This window comes from Rhinatrema bivittatum, chromosome 1 (genome assembly GCF_901001135.1).
Source record: "Rhinatrema bivittatum chromosome 1, aRhiBiv1.1, whole genome shotgun sequence".
NCBI classification, from domain to species: domain Eukaryota; kingdom Metazoa; phylum Chordata; class Amphibia; order Gymnophiona; family Rhinatrematidae; genus Rhinatrema; species Rhinatrema bivittatum.
Window position 1 is genome coordinate 424984200 of NC_042615.1, and position 18907 is coordinate 425003106.

The 18907-nt window shown below is 45.4% G+C and overlaps 1 protein-coding gene across 3 annotated transcripts in view; it reads left to right on the forward strand.

Annotated features, from left to right (window-relative positions):
* Positions 1–18907, forward strand: part of NCBP1 (nuclear cap binding protein subunit 1) — a 437475-nt gene that overhangs the window by 185573 nt on the left and 232995 nt on the right. For all 3 annotated transcript variants that reach the window (XM_029603603.1, XM_029603613.1, XM_029603623.1), the window contains one exon: positions 11369–11466. In XM_029603603.1, the coding sequence (XP_029459463.1) occupies positions 11369–11466 (98 nt within the window). The remainder of the gene's footprint in view (positions 1–11368; positions 11467–18907) is intronic.

An 18907-nucleotide genomic window follows, 5' to 3' on the forward strand; every position in this document is an offset into this window, starting at 1 on the left:
CAACCCCTTAACCTTTCGGAGTCGGTGTCCCAAGTCCTGGTAGCTTCACAAAAGCCTTCCACTAGGCGATCTTATCATTCTAAATGGAAGAGGTTTATGGTCTGGTGCATTTCCATGTCCATAGACCCCCTTCACGTGTTCCACTGCGAAGTTTTTGGACTATCTCTGGCACCTGACAGTCAGGCCTAAAAACTTCCTCTTTCAGGGTGCATGTTAGTGCGGTAGCCGCGTTCCACAACGGCGTGGGAGATGTCTCTATTTCGACACAACCCTTAGTAGCACGCTTCATGAGAGGCTTGCTCCACCTAAAACCTTCACTCCGCCTCCTGCTTGTGACCTTAACCTGGTGTTAGGACAGCTCATGAAACCTCCGTTTGAGCTTCTCCACTCCTGCAATCTTAGCTATCTCACCTGGAAAGTTATTTTTCTTCTTGCTCATCCGCTTGCAGAGTTAGTGAGTTGCAGGCATTAGTCACCTACCCGCCTTACACTAAAATTCTGCATGACAGAGTAGTGCTCCACACCCACCCTAAATTCTTATCGAAGTTAGTATCTGAGTTTCATCTTAATCAATCCATCATCCTACCTACTTTCTTTCCCAGACCCAATTCAAACCCAGAAGAACAGGCTCTACATTCCTTGGACTGTAAACGTGTCCTAACCTTCTATCTAGAGTCCACGTCAGCCCACAGGAAGTCAATTCAATTGTTTGTATCTTTTGATGCCATCAAATTGGGAAATCCAGTGGGAAAGCAGACCCTCTCCACCAGGTTGACGGACTGTATCTCCTTTTGCTACCACAAGCAGGCATTCTGCTACAAGACCATGTGAAAGCACACTCTATCAGGGCCATGGCGACATCAGTAGCGTACCTCCATTCGGTGCTGCTTGCTGACATTTGTAAGGCTGCTACCTGGAGCTCTCGCCATACCTTCACAGCCCATTACTGCTTAGACAAGGCTGGCAGACAAGATTCCATCTTTGGCCAGTTGGTTCTTCGCAACTTATTTTCTGTTTAACTTCCCAACATCCTTCCGGCGACCCGTGCAGGGTTTCAGGATGCCCTCCTACCCAAATCCACCCCTGTTGTTGTGACTGTTACACGTCTTTGGGTGCATTGCTCGGGCATCCTCAGCTCGCTATTCACCCATGTGTGAGGACTAACATCCTGCTTGTCCTGTGAGAAAGCAAAGTTGCTTACCTGTAACAGAACAGCAGGATGTTAGTCCTCACGAAACCTACCCGCCACGCCGCGGAGTTGGATTCATTCTTGTTTTATTATTTTTCGTATGTACTTCTTGCTATACACGTGACTGAAGGGGGACCCCTGCTGGATGCCCAGTAGGTGCCAGTCACAGTTCTAGAAGCTTTGATAAAAGTGTACCGTGATTGGGCTCCATCCTGATGTCACCCATGTGTGAGGACTAACATCCTGCTGTCCTGTGAGAACACCTGTTACAGGTCAGCAACTCTGGTATCTACATGGTGTGGTGTTATGTTCATTTGGAAAAGATATATTTATAGATGTTGTAAAAAGAGAAATTGTGTCAAGAGAAATTGTGCTGGTTTCATAGGAGGATCAATGCATTAATATGTTCACTATGGAATATTAAGAACATAAGAACTTGCCATGCTGGGTCAGACCAAGGATCCATCAAGCCCAGCATCCTGTTTCCAACAGAGGCCAAACCAGGTCACAAGAACCTGGCAATTACCCAAACACTAAGAAGATCCCATGTTACTGATGCAATTAATAGCAGTGGCTATTCCCTAGATAAACTTGATTAATAGCAGTTAATGGATTTCTTCTCCAAGAACTTATCCAAACCTTTTTTGAACCCAGCTACACTAACTGCACTAACCACATCCTCTGGCAACAAATTCCAGAGCTTTATTGTGCGTTGAGTGAAAAAGAATTTTCTCCGATTAGTCTTAAATGTGCTACTTGCTAACTTCATGGAATGTCCCCCTGGTCCTTCTATTATCCGAAAGTGTAAATAACGATTCACATCTACTCATTCAAGACCTCTCACGATCTTAAAGACCTCTATCATATCCCCCCTCAGCCGTGTCTTCTCCAAGCTGAACAGCCCTAACCTCTTCAGCCTTTCCTCATAGGGGAGCTGTTCCATCCCCTTTATCATTTTGGTTGCCCTTCTTTGTACCTTCTCCATCGCAACTAATCTTTTTTGAGATGCAGCAACCAGAACTGTACACAGTATTCAAGGTGCAGTCTCATCATAGAGCGATTATAGAGGCATTGACATTTTCCGTTTTATTAACCATTCCCTTCCTAATAATTCCTAACATTCTGTTTGCTTTTTTGACTGCTGCAGCACACTGAGCTGATGATTTTAAAGTATTATCCACTATGATGCCTAGATCTTTTTCCTGGGTGGTAGCTCCTAATATGGAACCTAACATTGTGTAACTACAGCAAGGGTTATTTTTCCCTATATGCAACACCTTGCACTTGTCCACATTAAATTTCATCTGCCATTTGGATGCCCAATCTTCCAGTCTTGCAAGGTCCTCCTGTAATGTATCACAATCTGCTTGTGATTTAACTACTCTGAATAATTTTGTATCATCCGCAAATTTGATAACCTCACTTGTTGTATTGCTTTCCGGATCATTTATATATACCGTATTTTTCGCTCCATAAGACACACTTTTTTCCCCCCAAAAGTGGGGGGGAAAATGTCTCTGCAACTTATGGAGGGAATATTTAAATTAAAAAAACAAAAAAAAATGAATTACAAACCCCCCCCCCCCCCCCCCAAGACTGTATCTGGTGGTCCAGTGGGGGTCCAGGAGCGATCTCCTGCACGCGGGCCGTCAGCTGCCAGTATTCAAAATGGCGCCGATAGGCTTTGCCTTTACTATGTCACAGGGGCTACCAGTGCCATTGGGCGCTGGCCGTACATTGCTCCTACCATGTGACAGGGGCCGACCAATGGCACCGGTAGCCCCTGTGACATAGTAAGGGCAAAGGCTATCGGCGTCATTTTGAATACTCGCAGCTGACGGCCCGAGTGCAGGAGATCGCTCCTGGACCCCCGCTGGTCGACCAGGGACGTTTGGCAAGTTTGGGGGGGGGGGGGTCAGGAGGATGGGGGGCAAGTTTGGGGGGGGGGTCAGGAGGATGGGGGGTTTTAGTTAAATTTAAAGGGTTGGGATGGGGAATTGGGGGACAAAAAAAACATTTTATGCCCTCCCCTAATTTGCTCCATAAGAGACACAGACGCCCAGGAACAGAGCTGGTTTAGCACACCATTTTTTTTTGTTTTGTTTTTTAATTTTCCCGTTCTGAATCCTAGGTGCGTCTTATGGAGCGAAAAATACGGTATATTGAAAAGCACCGGTCCAAGTACAGATCCCTGAGACACTCCACTGTTTAACCTTTTCCACTGAGAAAATTGACCATTTAATCCTACTCTCTGTTTCCTGTCTTTTAACCAGTTTGTAATCCACGAAAGGACATCGCCTCCTATCCCATGACTTTTTAGTTTTCTTAGAAGCCTCATGAGGAACTTTGTCAAACGCCTTCTGAAAATCCAAATACACTACATCTACCGGTTCACCTTTATCCACCTGTTTATTAACCCCTTCAAATAAATGAAGCAGATTTGTTAGTCAACACTTCCCTTGGGTAAATCCATGTTGACTGTGTTCCATTAAACCATGTCTTTCTATATGCTCCACGATTTTGATCTTCAGAATAGTTTCTACTATTTTTCCTGGCACTGAAGTCAGGCTCACTGGTCTATAGTTACCCGGATCGCCCCTGGAGCCCTTTTTAAATATTGGTGTTACATTGGCCACCCTCCAGTCTTCAGGTACAATGAATGACTTTAATGATAGGTTACAAATTTTAACTAATAATCAGAAATTTCATTTTTTTAGTTCCTTCAGCACCCTAGGATGCACACCATCCGGTCCTGGTGATTTGCTACTCTTTAGTTGTCAATCTGGCCTACTACATCTTCCAGGTTCACAGTGATTTGTTTCAGTTCGTCTGATTCATCACCCCTGAAAACCATCTCCGGAATTGGTATCTCTCCAACATATTCATTAGTAAACATGGAAGCAAATAATTCATTTAGTCCTTCTGCAATGGCCTTATCTTCCCTAAGAGCCCCTTTAAACCCCTCTGTCATCTAATGGTCCAACTGACTCCCTCACAGATTTCTTGCTTCAGATATATTTTAAAAAGATTTTGAGTTTTTTGCCTCTATAGCGAACTTCATTTCAAATTCTCTCTTCGCCTCTCTTATCAGCGTTTTACACTTAACTTGACAATGCTTATGTTTTATCCTATTCTCTTCAGATGGATCCTTCTTCCAATTTTTGAAGGATTTTTTTTGGTTAAAATAGCCTCTTTTACCTCACCTTTTAACCATGACTATAATCGTTTTGCCTTCCTTCCACCGTTCTTAATGCGTGGAATACATATGGACTGTGCCTCTAGGATTGTATTTTTAAGCAATGTCCATGCCTGTTGAACACTTTTAACCTTTGCGGCTGCACCTTTGTTTTTTTTCTATTTTCCTCATTTTATCAAAGTTTCCCTTTTGAAAGTTTAGTGTTAGAGCTGTAGATTTACTTATTGTCCCCCTTCCAGTTATTAGTTTAAATTTGATCATGTTATGATCACTGTTGCCAAGTGGCCCCACCACCGATACCTCCCTCACCAAATCCTGCATTCCACTAAGAATTAAATCTAAAATAGCTCCTTCTTTTGTTGGTTCCTGAACCAATTACTCCATGAAGCAGTCATTTATTAAATCCAGGAACTTTATATCTCTAGCAAGTCCTGATGTTACATTTACCCAGTCAAAATTGGGGTAATTGAAATCTCCCATTATTATTGCATTTCATCATCTGTCTGACCATTTTGTCCAGGTGGACGGTAGTATACTCCTGTCACTAAACTCTTATCCAACACACATGGGATTTCTACCCATGTAGATTTTACTGAGCATTTAGTCTCTTGTATGATCTTTATCCTGTTGGACTCTATACCCTCCCGGACATAGTGCCACACCCCCACCAAGTTGATCCTCCCTATCATTGCGATATAATTTGTACCCTGATGTAGCACTTTCCCATTGGTTATCCTCCTTCCACCAAGTCTCTGTGATGCCAATTATGTTAATCTCATCATTTGCTGCTATACACTCTAATTCTCCCATCTTACTTCTTAGACTTCTGGCATTGGCATACAGACATTTCAATGTTTGTATCAACAACCTGCTTTTCAGTTGTTAGGGATAATTTGGAATGCATTAGGTTCGGTGATTTTTTACATATAGGCACATGGACTACGTTTGCTTTTATTGGAACCTCTCTGTTGGGATGCCCTAACTCTCCTGTTTCATTAATATCCTTCAAGGATACATTTCTCCGAACCATGCACTGCTGAGTGACTGTCAGCTTTCCCCCTTGTTCTAGTTTTAAAAGCTGCTCTATCTCCTTTTTGAAAGTTAGTGCCAGCAGCTTGGTTCCACTCTGGTTAAGATGGAGCCCATCCTTTCGGAAAAGTCTCCCCCTTCACCAAAAGTTTCCCCAGTTCCTTACAAAACTGACTCCCTCTTCCCTGCACCATCGTCTCATTCATGCATTGAAACTCTGGAGCACTGCTTGCTTCTGGGGACCTGCACGTGAAACAGGAAACATTTCAGAGAATGTCACCCTGGAGGTTCTGGATTTCAGCTTCCTACCTAAAATCCTAAATTTGGCTTCCAGAACCTCTCTCCCACATTTTCCTATGTTGTTGGTGCCCACATGTACCACGACAGCCAGGTCCTCCCCAGCACTGTCTATAATCTTAACTAGGTGACGCGTGAGATCTGCCACCTTTGCACCAGGCAGGCAAGTTACCAGGTGGTCCTCTCGTCCACCAGCCACCCTGCTATCGACGTTTCTAATAATTGAATCACCAACTATGATGGCCGGCCTAACCCTTCCCTCCTGGGCAGTAGCCCTGGGTGACTTGTCCTCAGTGCGAGAGGACAATACATCACCTGGAGAGCATGTCCTTGCTACAGGATCACTTCCTGCTAAACCAGGCTGATGTTCTCCTACTGGGAGACCTTTCTGATCCAAAGCAGCACTGAGGCTGCCAGACTGGATTTGGGACTTGGCTACAATGTCACTGAAGGTCTCATCAATGTACCTCTGTCTGCCTCAGCTCCTCAAAGTCTGCTACTTTAGCTTCTAGAGATGGGACTCATTCCCTGAGAGCCAGGAGCTCTTTGCACCGAGTACACACACAGTCTCTCACCGGCTGGTAAAAAAAATCATACATGTGACACTCAATGCAAAAGACTGGAAAGCCCCCCCTCTTGCTGCTGGACTGCTGCCTTCATCTTAGTTTTATTGAGTTCCTAGTTAAGTTTAGGATACTAAGGGAGTTGGAATGAGTACTTTAAATTTACAGGTGAATTTATTAATTAATCAGCTAGTGTCCTACAAGGGGATGATTAAACTTTCAATAGGGCTCGTACAATAGTATGATTTAGATGACCCTGATTGATTTTTAATGAGAAAGTGTCTTGTGCCTAAAAATCAAGGATTAAGTGGGTGGGAAAGACACACTAGAATTAACTATCTCTAGCTTGCTTATTACCTCAGACACACAAACTCTAAAGAATATATCCCTCTGTTTCACATTTCACCAAACTTTTATAAGTCCAAAGATTTCCGAAAACTATACTTACCAAACCTCTAACCACCCTTAAATGAATCTTCACTCAGTTAATTGAAGCTTAAGGACGCGCGCAGTACGTTCTCCTGTACTGCGACGGGTGCAGGACCTCTGGAAGTTGGGGCTGTGGAAGTCCATCCCTGGATCGCTTGTGGTGACCTCTGGAAGCCTCTCCCGGGGGATGCTGCTCAGACACCTCACTATCATTTTTGGATATCTAGATGATAAAAAGACAATAGAATTCGTCTATTCATTGGAATACTGCAGAATCAATAACTTACTCTAGATTTCTGGTCAGGGGAAAAACACTCTGACTTAATATTTCTAGGAACAAATATCCTTGATCAAACATTTGATTTCCTTCAATTTCTGGAATTACCGGCCATCCAGCCATTCCAGTTCATAAAATCCTACAGGAATTACAGTGCAATCTGTGGAAGAACTGCTCTTCCATAGGCCCCAGTTGCAAGGGAATTAAATCTGTTTTCAGTGCAGCATCTCACTGGGATTTTGGAATAGTGCAACTACCTCGCCAGTGAATTTGGTAAAAAAGAAAGTATAATAAAAAAAACAACAAAAACTCATGTTTAATACATGAGTTTCCACCCACCAATTCTACATGATCCGTGCTTATTGAACAAGAATACTTCCAGGGGAGGATCTAGAATTGCTGGATAATTTTCTGGGACAGGTATTTCAAACCACTATACTTGGTGGTGCGTGGACTTTCTACCATTTCTGGAAGCATGCATATGCCATCTCCTTCCATCTATCTTCGATTCTTTTGATACTATACCACATACCTCAGCAGCTTCCATCAGACCTTGCTATATGACTTGATGGAGAGCCACTATTTTTCTTGATGTCCACAACAGATTAGTGAGTAATTCTTGTCTTGGAAATCTTTTCCTGCAAAAGCTCATGAAATCAGTTGCTTGGCTTAAAAAAACAGCACGGTGCTCCTATTGCTGTTTTAAAAGACCTTATTCCCAGTAACATCAGTTTCTGGCCTGTGTTCAACAGCGAGTATGCCATCAACCAAAAACAAGTCCAACCTATCTCTAGACTGAGTTTGGATCACTCTGCAAAACCAAAATTCTGCCATTCCTATTGAGTAGAGAATCCAACCTTTCCTGGAGAGATCATGCAAGATCACCAGACAGTGCTGAGTTCTCCAGATAGTGCAATCTGGATATCATTTACATTTTTCTCAGTTCTTATTGTTCATCCTTTAGTCCATCTCACTTCATGCAATTTGGGTTCTATTCCTAGAACTTTCTTCCCAAGAAATTGGGGTAGGGGTGGGGGGTGACTGACGCCCATCATTGATTCAAGAAGGATGAAAAGATATTTACTCCCAAAAGAATTCAAAATGAATTCCTGCAACACACAGACCATAGAATGGAGGTGTGTTTTCAGCCTAAAGGATGCTTATGCACATGCTCCTACCCAACCCTCCCACTCATATTACTTGCATTTTATGGTGGATTCTTTCCACTTTCAATACAAAGTGCTGCCCTTTGCTCTGTTACCAGCATTGGGAGTCATCACTATGTGCCTCGCTGTAATAGCAGTGCTCCTGCTTTACAGAACATCCAAGTCTTTGAATAAATAGATGATTGACCATTAATGGCGTGCTAACCTCCCTACCAATGTTGTACACGTTTTGCAGCCATTAGGGTTTTTTCTATATTTGAAGTAGATTCCCTCCCAGAACATTAAACTTCTTGGAGCAGGGATAATTTCTTTATTGGAGAGAGCCTTTCTTTAATTAGTTCGAGAGAACACTCTAGCTTGCTTACAAATTGTTAAGCATTCATCTCTGATCAGCAAGAGAAATGTTGATTGTTTTAAAATGCATGGGGTCATCATCTGGAAGCTTGCTCTGTCCCAGCTTTGCATACCTCACTTACAGTAAAGTCTTGGTTCCTTGTGCAACTAACTGACGCAACCATTAATCACCAAGGTGGAAATTTCCAGTTTTAAGTAAACATTGTGCTGGTACCTAGATGCTGTCCAACTGTAGGATGGAGCCTCCACCCTGGTTACTTCCTCTCCAGGTACTGTTGGTAAAAGACATCTCAGCAAATGGGTGGGGCACCCACACAGGCTCCTTCCAGAATCAAAGAGATATATATATATATATATATATCCTACATATATCTCTTTGATTCTGGAAGGAGCCTGTGTGGGTGCCCCACCCATTTGCTGAGATGTCTTTTACCAACAGTACCTGGAGAGGAAGTAACCAGGGTGGAGGCTCCATCCTACAGTTGGACAGCATCTAGGTACCAGCACAATGTTTACTTAAAACTGGAAATTTCCACCTTGGTGATTAATGATTAATGATTCTAGAATCCACCTTCTGGAGTTGAGTGATCAGATGCACTCTAACAACTTTCTCATAACAATCAACGATGTTCTCCTTGAGTAAAACAGTGATACACAGGAGTGACTATTTGTCAATGAATGATATGAAAATGGGACTGAATATACAAACTTCAGCTCTCCTGGAAGCAAGGAACCCTCAGGGGATCTCCAACATGTTGGCAGATCACTTAAACAAGGCTTTCCAACCTCGCGATTCATCGCTCCCAACAATGAACTGCTGACAGACTATTTGGCCTCTGAGATCTACTAGCAATGAACTGATTCACCTCAGAAGAAATCATAAAGGTGGAGAAGTTTTTCGTGTTCTTCCTAGCGAACTCCTGTTTGGTTGGGACATTTTTCTGCTGATCTGGAATGCGGTTTTCATATACCCTTTTCTACCGATTCTGCTAACATTCAAAACAAAGTGCTGGAAGATCGGGCCAATCTAATCCTAATATCTGCTGTATGGCCCAGACTGGTTTAGTCCACATACCTAATAAACATATACAGCAGTCCTCCAATTCCTCTGGGATCAGATCTATCCTTATTAATTCAAGGAGAGAGAAGTCTATTTCATCCGAATCTACCATCCATCATCTTGACAGTTTGGATGTTGGGCACTTGGTAATCTCCAGATTCACTCTGCTTAAACAGGTTGGAAACATTTTGCTGTCCTCTAGAAAGCCATCAATTGGAATAGCCTATGGTTTTGAATAAAAAACATTTTTTCCACATAGTGTTATGACAACACCTAGGATCCATTCACATGAGAACCCAAAGAGTTACTAAACTTCTCACTCACTCTTTTTGCTTTAGGTTTTGCTACTTTATCTATGAGAGTTCATATTGGTTTTATACTCCCATTGAATGTAATCTAATTTTTCTACTTAGTGCTCACTGCTTTGTCGGTGGGAGAGTGGCTAGGGGGGAAGGGGCATTGGATTCTGAAGACAGCCTATCCTGGGCCCCGACTTTTATGGCCAGGACTGCTTCAATGGCCAAGTCCAAAAGCAAATCAAGTTCATGAATAATTTAGCTTTGCTTATTGACTGAAAAAGCACATTTGCACACTGTAAACAGTGTTTTCTGCAGATAACAGGATGAATATCCGTTAAATACCTGCCTGCCTCCTTGGAGAGACGACTGTCTAGCTATATTACCTCTAAAACTGACTGAAGGGGCTCACAAAGCAACACCTGCACATGAATTCCCGCACATGCTCAGTAAAGCAAAAGCTCTACTATATATGAGCGAGAGGTCCATTCGGTGCTGCAAGATGACATCGCCCAGAAGCCATGGCTTATTTATCCTAATGTCTATGGAAAACACCATTTACAGAAAGCAAACTTGCTTTCTTGAATTTTTATATGCAATTTTGGAAAAGCAAGACAAAATTAAGGACCTATGATTATACACTGGTCATGATTATGAGCAGAATTTATCACTATACTATAAAGGCCTTAATGATAGTGTTTTATAAATAAAAATGAAGAGTTGAAGAAATATTTCTAACTATTAAAAGTCTATACAAGAGTCTATTATTTGTTCGAAATGACTTAAACTACTGCATGTAAGATTTGCAAGAAAGAAGCACAGTGAGAGCCAGCTTTACCTTTTTAGTATAGCTGTTGCAAATTTAAAAGAACATATGCGGCACTCATTTAAAACAGCAAACATATTCTAAAATGGCATATTGGAAAGTTTTTCCATAAAAATGAGTCAAGGATCCTCAGACCAGAACTACAATACTGAAACCTGCAGATAATTCTCCCCCTCCCCCACCCCTGTTTTTTGTATTTTCCTTCAGTTATAAGTAAACCGATACAATGTACCCACGAATATCGGTATAAAAAAGCTTCTAAATAAATATTTTCTTTGCAACGATTGAAATTGTACTTCTTTGTACAGAAACTAGTCATGAACTAAAAATTTGCATCAAATTTTTGCAATAGTTGTTCTCATTTATTTATTGGTGATGAGTGAGTCTCTACACGCTGCCCTACTTTGGTGCAAATATGAGGTCTTCTACACAGTATCTTTGCTACAGTTTTCTTTTCTTTTTTTTTTTTTTTAGATTCTTAAGTTTTTCAATGGTTGATTAAAAAATATAATTCATATTAATCCAGAGTGGCATTGAATCAGCTATCCCATTTGAAGGAATGGAAAATGTATCATATAAGGAAGAGTTTTGTGGATGTACTATTACTAACTACCTTGCTCTCGAACCATTTTATTGTCGTGAATTAAAACCATGTATATATAAATGTATTTTCCCCTTTGAACTAGGGCCCTGTTATGCCAGGCAGTCATTCTGTTGAGAGATTTGTGATAGAAGAAAATCTTCATTTCATCATCAGGACACACTGGAAGGAAAGAAGAAGCTGGTAAGCTGGTCACATTTACTAAACCATAGGTCAGCAACCTTTCAGAATTGGTGTGCCAAAATTTAAGTTGGGGAGCGGATAATCATTTCCAGCCTTCAAGTGTCACAAGTCCGTTTCAGGATATCCACAATTGATCTGCATAAGATAGATTTGCATGCAGTGGAAGCAGCACATGCAAATGCATCTCTTGCATAGTCACTTATTTATGGATCTGCATGCCATTAATACTTAAACATTTTTTTATAACGTGTTTTAATTACATTTTGACTTCATTAATAAAGATGCCCATCTTATCGTTCTTTAGCGTGATCCTTAGCCTTGCTTTTCCTTGCTGAGTTGTCCAAGCTTGAGCTTCTAATTTTTTATTTATTTATTTATTTTATTTTTATTAAGTTTTACAAATTCTACAGAACATAAGTTCAAGAATATCAGATACAGGATTAGGAAATCTTCCATAACTTCTCCATCATTTAACATATAATACTAACTTCCTGATCTGTATATATTATAAGAAATAGGGAGTCCAATACATAAATGAGCAGCATTTAGAAGAAAACAAAACATACTATCAACCGATATTCCCTTCCAATAAATGATACCTGAATGGTTACAAATCAATGCACGGGCCTGAGACAATATTCAGGAATGTGAGTCAAGATACCCCCGTGGCTGTGTAGGATCTTGAAACACATACCTAGCATCTTGAAAAATCAAAACACATTTAGAGGGATATCTTAATATAAATTTTGCACCCCTGCTTAACGCTTCTGGGCGCATTTGTAGGAAAGTCCTTCTTCTCTCCTGAGTTACTCTAGTTACATCTGGGTATATCCACAGCCTAGAACCGTGGAATTGTAAATCTTGGTTTCTTAAGTAACTTCTCAATATAGTATCTCTATCAGATATAAAGACACATGATACAAACAGAGTTTCTCTAGTAGTTATCACAGTTTCCAAAGTCATTTCTAGGAGAGCTGATACATCCATAGACTCCTCTTTCTCTTTTTGCGATTGAGACAACTGAACTTTTTTTTCCTTATTGCTAGGCAGGTAGTATATCCTAGATAAAACCGGTAAAGTCTCTTCAGGAAATTTCAAAATGTCCTTGATGTAACTTCTAAATAAATCCCTTGGTGATAAACCTTTAAGCTTCAGGAAATTCAATATACGAAGGTTAAGGCGTTCCCTGTACGTACTAGGATCAGTCCAGACGGTGGGTTATGTCCCCCGTCCAGCAGATGGAGTCAGAGCAAACTTCGGAGGGTGCTGGCATATAAGCCGGTGCACCCCTCCTGTATCCTCAGTATCTCTCTGACTCCAGCAGATGTGAGAAGGGGAACTCATGGTTCCCTCTACTGAGTGACTTGTCACTTGTTTTTTCTTATTATTCTATCTTCCAGTGGATCAAGTTATTAAATCTTATTAGTTTGAAAAAAAAAAAAAAAAAAGTTTTGTTCTTCTGGTGGTGAGCCGGCTCGGCTGGCGCCACGTTTGTTTCTGTTTCAGGCTTGCCATTTGGACTGCCTCTTCCTTCCTTCCCCCCCCGTCTAGCTTCCTATCCCGGAGGGGCACAGGGTAAGTGTTTTTGGGGGGGAGTTTTTGTATTTTTTCCTTTCTAGCTCGCTTTGGCGTTCTCCGTCGGTGGATGCTGGTGGGGCCAGCCTCTCCCCTCACTTCAGTCGCGGTCTTTCGCCCTCTCCCTGCGGTCCCGCGACGTCACATTCCCCGGGACCGCAGGCGGCGCGGACGTTTCATTCCCCTGCCGCCCCCGGGGCTGTTGGGGCGGATTTGAGTTGAGCTCGGGCGCGGCGGCCCGCTCCTCCCGCGGCGAGTTCTTCGGCGTTGCTGCCTCGTGTGCATTGGCCCCCCCCCTCCCCGGACGTTCGCGATGCAGCGCGTCCGTTGTTCAGCCTGTGGCGGCCCGGGACAAGCCGCATCGAGGGACGGTCTCTGCGGCAGGTGCCTTCCTGGAGGGGAGACTAGCACCGCTCTCCTGCCCACTTCTCCACCGCGAGCCGAGCGCCGCGGGCCTCGGGGGCTGGGCCCGCCCCCGTCGTTGGCGGGAGCGGCGGCCATCTTGGAGCTGGAAAGTAGCATGGGCTCTGACGCAGAAGAAACCTCGGGGGAATTTTTACCTCTGGCGCCCCCGAGCCTGGATCCTGGGCCTCTTCCCTCCTCCTCCTCCTCCGGGCTTTCCAAGGACCCCCTTCCCACCCCATCAGCGGGCCCATCGGGTTTCTCGGCGGATTTTGTGGTGCTCATGCACCAAGCGTACCTACAGAGCCTGAATCCACAGGGGGGCTCGGTTCCCACTCCTCCTCCCGCTAAAGCCCCAAGGCTGGCAGGTGTGTCGGTGGCAGGATTAGGGGCCGGGGGAGGCAGCCCCAGGGCCCCCCTGATTACGCCCGCGCCCCTACCGGGGCTGGGGGGCGACCCGGCGTCGCATGCGGACGACGAGACACTCTCAGCACACCTGGAATGCGACGACCCACGGGTCCTGCGGATCTTCCGCAAGGAGGAATTGACGGATCTCATTCCGCACGTGCTTCAGGAATTAGACCTTGACCCCCCAGTCGAGCCCCCGGGGCCTCCAGCGCCTTCCGTGGCCTCCGCTACATCCAAGGGTGATCCTGTCTTAGTGGGTCTCCGTCCCATGGCACGGACGTTTCCGATCCATGATTCCTTCCTACACCTCCTCGTGAGGGAGTGGAATAACCCGGAGGCGTCCCTTCGGGTTAGCAGGGCCATGGATAAGCTCTATCCTCTCCCGAGCGATTTTCTGGATCTTCTGAAGGTCCCCAAGGTTGACTCAGCAGTTTCCGCCGTCACGAAAAGCACCACGATTCCGGTCACGGGAGGCACTGCCCTACGGGATATCCAGGACAGGAAGCTGGAGGTCGCCCTCAAGAAGATCTACGAGGTCTCGGCACTGGGAGTCCGCGCGGCCATATGCGGTTCCCTTACCCAGAGAGCCAGTCTGCGATGGGTCCAACAGCTCCTCACTTCCCAGCAGTTGCCACCGGACGAGGCGGCTCAAGCTGACCGGCTGGAGGCGGTGATCGCTTACGGAGCAGACACGTTACATGACTTGCTGCGGGTCCTGGCGAGGACCATGGCGTCGGCGGTGTCCGCCAGGCGCCTCCTGTGGCTTCGGAACTGGGCTGCGGACGCTTCCTCCAAGTCTAGCCTGGGTGCCCTGCCTTTTAAGGGCAGGTTCCTCTTTGGAGAGGACTTAGATCAGATTATCAAGACCCTGGGAGAGAACTCGGTCCACAAGCTTCCAGAGGACCGTCGCCGGTCCTTTCGTCCGTCCACGGGGACTCCTAGGAACAGGTACCGCGCTCAGAGGCGCTACAGGGGTTCCAGACAGCAAGGCCCGAGGACCCCGTCAAACCGGTCGCAGTCGTGGACTCGGCCTTTTCGTGGCCGCAGACCCTCCAGGGACTCCTCAGCTCAGGGAGCCCCCGGCAAGTCAACGCAATGATTTTTTATTTTTTAATTTTATATACCGGAATTCCTGTATGCAATACAAATCAATCCGGTTTACAAGTAACGAAAAGGTTGCCCTGGTCTGGTAGATTAGACTGGGGTTTTTTACATAGAACATAGAACAATAACAATCAACTATTGAACATTATTACAAGGAACAGTGATGATGCCAGGCTGGCCAGCCTGGCAATGATGCCAGGCTGGCCCTCTCCTCGCTACCCCGGATTGGGGGGCACATCGCTCTGTTTTACGAGGAGTGGGCCAACATCACCACGGACCGCTGGGTCCTCGACATCCTAAGGCACGGTTACGCGTTGGAATTTGTCCGGTCCCCCAGGGACAGGTTCCTCTTTTCTCCCTGCGGGTCCAGCATCAAGCGGCTGGGGATACAGCAGATGCTGGACCGCCTCCTGGACTTGGGGGCCATTGCGCCCGTCCCCTCAGGAGAGGTGGGCTCGGGACATTATTCAATTTACTTCGTGGTTCCCAAAAAGGACGGATCCTTTCGCCCTATTCTGGATCTCAAGGAGGTCAACAAGACGCTTCGGATCTCCAGGTTTCGTATGGAGACGCTCCGCTCCGTCATCGCGGCGGTTCATCAGGGGGAGTTCCTAGCCTCCCTCGATCTCACGGAAGCTTATCTGCATATCCCGATCCGTCCGGACCATTGGAGGTACCTTCGTTTCAAGATCTTGGGTCAACACTTTCAGTTCCAGGCGCTGCCCTTCGGTCTGGCGACCGCGCCCAGGACCTTTACCAAGGTTATGGTAGTGGTGGCAGCAGCACTGAGGAGGGAAGGCATTCTCGTACACCCTTATTTGGACGACTGGCTCATCAGAGCGAAGTCCTTGCCGCAAGGGCGGGCGGCAGTCAACAGAGTTGTGTCCTTCCTACAGTCCCTGGGCTGGGTGGTGAACTTCAACAAGAGCAGTCTCCTTCCGTCCCAACGGTTGGACTTCCTGGGGGCGCGCTTCGACACGGTACAGGGCAAGGTCTTCCTGCGGCCGGACAAGGCGCAAGCCCTGCGGGAGCTGATCATCAGGTTTTCTGCTCTCCAGGTTCACACGGCGCGGGACTACCTGCAGGTCCTCGGCTCTATGGCGTTCGCAATCAGCCTGGTCCCCTGGGCGTTTGCACACTTGAGGCCCCTGCAAATGTCCCTTCTCTCGAGATGGAAGCCGGTCTCCCAGGACTATCAGGCGATCCTTCCTCTCCCTCCGACCGCCAGGGCCAGCTTGCGATGGTGGTTGGATCCCAGGAACCTATCCCAAGGATGCCCCCTGGAGACGCCGGACTGGATTGTGGTCACCACCGATGCCAGCCTGTCCGGCTGGGGGGCAGTGTGTCTCCGGAGCTCGGCGCAGGGTCTGTGGACGAAAGAACAGACGGCCTGGCCAATCAACCGCCTGGAGACCCGGGCGGTCCGGTTGGCTCTCGTGCAGTTCCTGCCCATGATCAGAGGACGAGCGGTCCGAGTCCTCTCGGACAATGCGACGACGGTGGCTTACATCAACCGGCAAGGGGGCACCAGGAGCAGACTGGTGGCGCTGGAAGCGGCGCGTCTGATGGATTGGGCGGAACGTTTCCTGGACCGTCTGGAAGCCTCCCACATCGCCGGGGTGGACAACATCCAGGCGGATTATCTTATTTATTTATTTATTTATTTAAAAATATTTCTATACCGTCTTTTCAAACTAGTTTGATCAAGACGGTTTACATATTTCGATTATATAGAACCAGTTAACCAAGAAAAAATAAAAAATGAAAATAAAAATAAAATAAAAATAAAAACATCAGATTTAAAAATATAGATAAGACATAGAAAGAATAAAAATACAATAAATTGTTATAATCCCTACTCATAAAATAAATATACTAATTTTTAACAAAAATAGTCAAAGATAGAAAGGAGATAATGAATATAGAATATAACTCATATAAACCATTTTCCTTCAAAATGTATAATCGAATGGTAAATTACTACAAAAAAATGTGGCTTAGAACATGGAGTAGTCAATTATCAAGATGAGCATATGCAATCTTGAATAAATAAGTTTTAACTGCCTTCTTAAATTCGCTATGACTAATAATTTGCCTTAAGGTGTTAGGGAGAGAATTCCACAACAGCGGTCCAGCCGCTGAAAAGGCCCTCTCCCTGGTCATATTAAGTCTAGCTATTTTAACTGTAGGAATATCGAGCAAATATTGAGATGTTGATCGAAGGTGTCTCATTGGTTTATACAACCGTAAAGATGTACAAAGCCATGTAGAATCATGGTCATGAATTAATGAATGAATTATAGAGAGAACCTTATATTTTACTCGATATTTAATTGGGAGCCAATGAAGCTTATACAAGATAGGGGAAATATGATGTCTCATAGGTAGTCCTACTAAAAGACGAGCTGCTGAATTCTGTATTTGCTGTAATGGTTTTATCGCAGGGTCTGGAAGACCCAGAAACAAGCTGTTACAGTAATCTAAACCCGAGAACAAAAGAGACTGTAAAACAGTTTGAAAGTCATTTTTGAAGAGTAGAGGTTTTAATCTTTTTAAAGTATGCAGCTTAAAGAATGAATTTTTTACCAGATTGGAAACGTGATAGGATAAGGATAGATTTGTATCCATTTGAATTCCCAAATTGCGGGTAACTTTCTTAACATTGATTATCTCATTGCCCAGAGTGATCGGTGAAGGAGGACCATTTGAAGAGTTATCTAGAACACTCAGAAAAAGAAGTTCTGTTTTTTTAGTATTAAGTTTAAGTCGACTGTGGCATAGCCACTGTTTAATTGTATTGACATACAGGTTGCATAATGAAATAGTGTCAGCCCAGGAAGATTTATAAGGGACATAGATTTGAATATCGTCCGCATAAATCTTAAAATGAACATCTAGTGCAGCTAGAATCTGACACAGTGGGAGAAGGTAGATATTAAACAATACCGGTGACAAGGATGAACCTTGCGGAACCCCTGTATTTTGCATATAGATTGTCGAGGATTTGCCTTTGAAATTTATTTGACATTGACGATTGGCCAAATAGCCAGTAAACCAACGCAGTACTGTAGCCTGTATACCAATTGCTTGTAGTCTCGCTAGTAGGATCTCATGATCAAGCGTGTCAAACGCTGCTGATATATCTAATAAGATCAGGATAATCGGGATAATCAGAGTTAGTCGTCAGGTGTTGGATCCGGGAGAGCGGTCCCTCTCCGACGAGGCGATGGCTCTCATTGTCAGACGCCGGGGGACGCCCGCGTTGGATCTCATGGCGTCAGCGGTCAACGCGAAAGCCTTTCGGTTCTTCAGCCGTCGGCGGGAGCGCGGCGCGGAGGGCGTAGACGCCCTGGCCCTTCCCTGGCCCCCTCGGCTGTTGCTCTACGTTTTTCCCCCCTGGCCCCTCGTGGGCAAGGTGCTAAGGAGAATAGAAAAACACGTCGGTCGGGTCATTCTAGTGGCTCCGGAGTGGCCGCGGCGCCCGTGGTTCGCGGATCTCCTTCGTCTGGCGGTGGGCGAGCCCCTTCGTCTCTCGCACCTGCCACGTCTGCTCCGCCAGGGCCCGGTATTTTCGGAGCAGGCGGAACACTTCTGTCTTGCGGCGTGGCTTATGAGAGGAGGGGCCTCTTGCGCAAAGGCTACGCCGGTCCCGTGGTAGATACGCTCCTTCAGGCGCGGAAGACCTCCACTTCGGTCGCTTATGTGCGGGTATGGAAGGTTTTTGAGGTCTGGTGCTCGGCGCGGGGGGGCTCTCGCGACTGCAGTATCCCGTCATCTAGTGCTGGCGTTCCTGCAGGAGGGGCTGGAGAAGGGTCTCTCCTATAATTCCCTGAGGGTGCAGGTCTCCGCTCTCGCGTCGCTGGCTCGTGCCGGGGGACGGCCTGGTCTGTCGGCTCATCCAGACATCTCGCGATTCCTCCGGGGAGTTAAGCGCCTACGTCCGGTGCGTCCT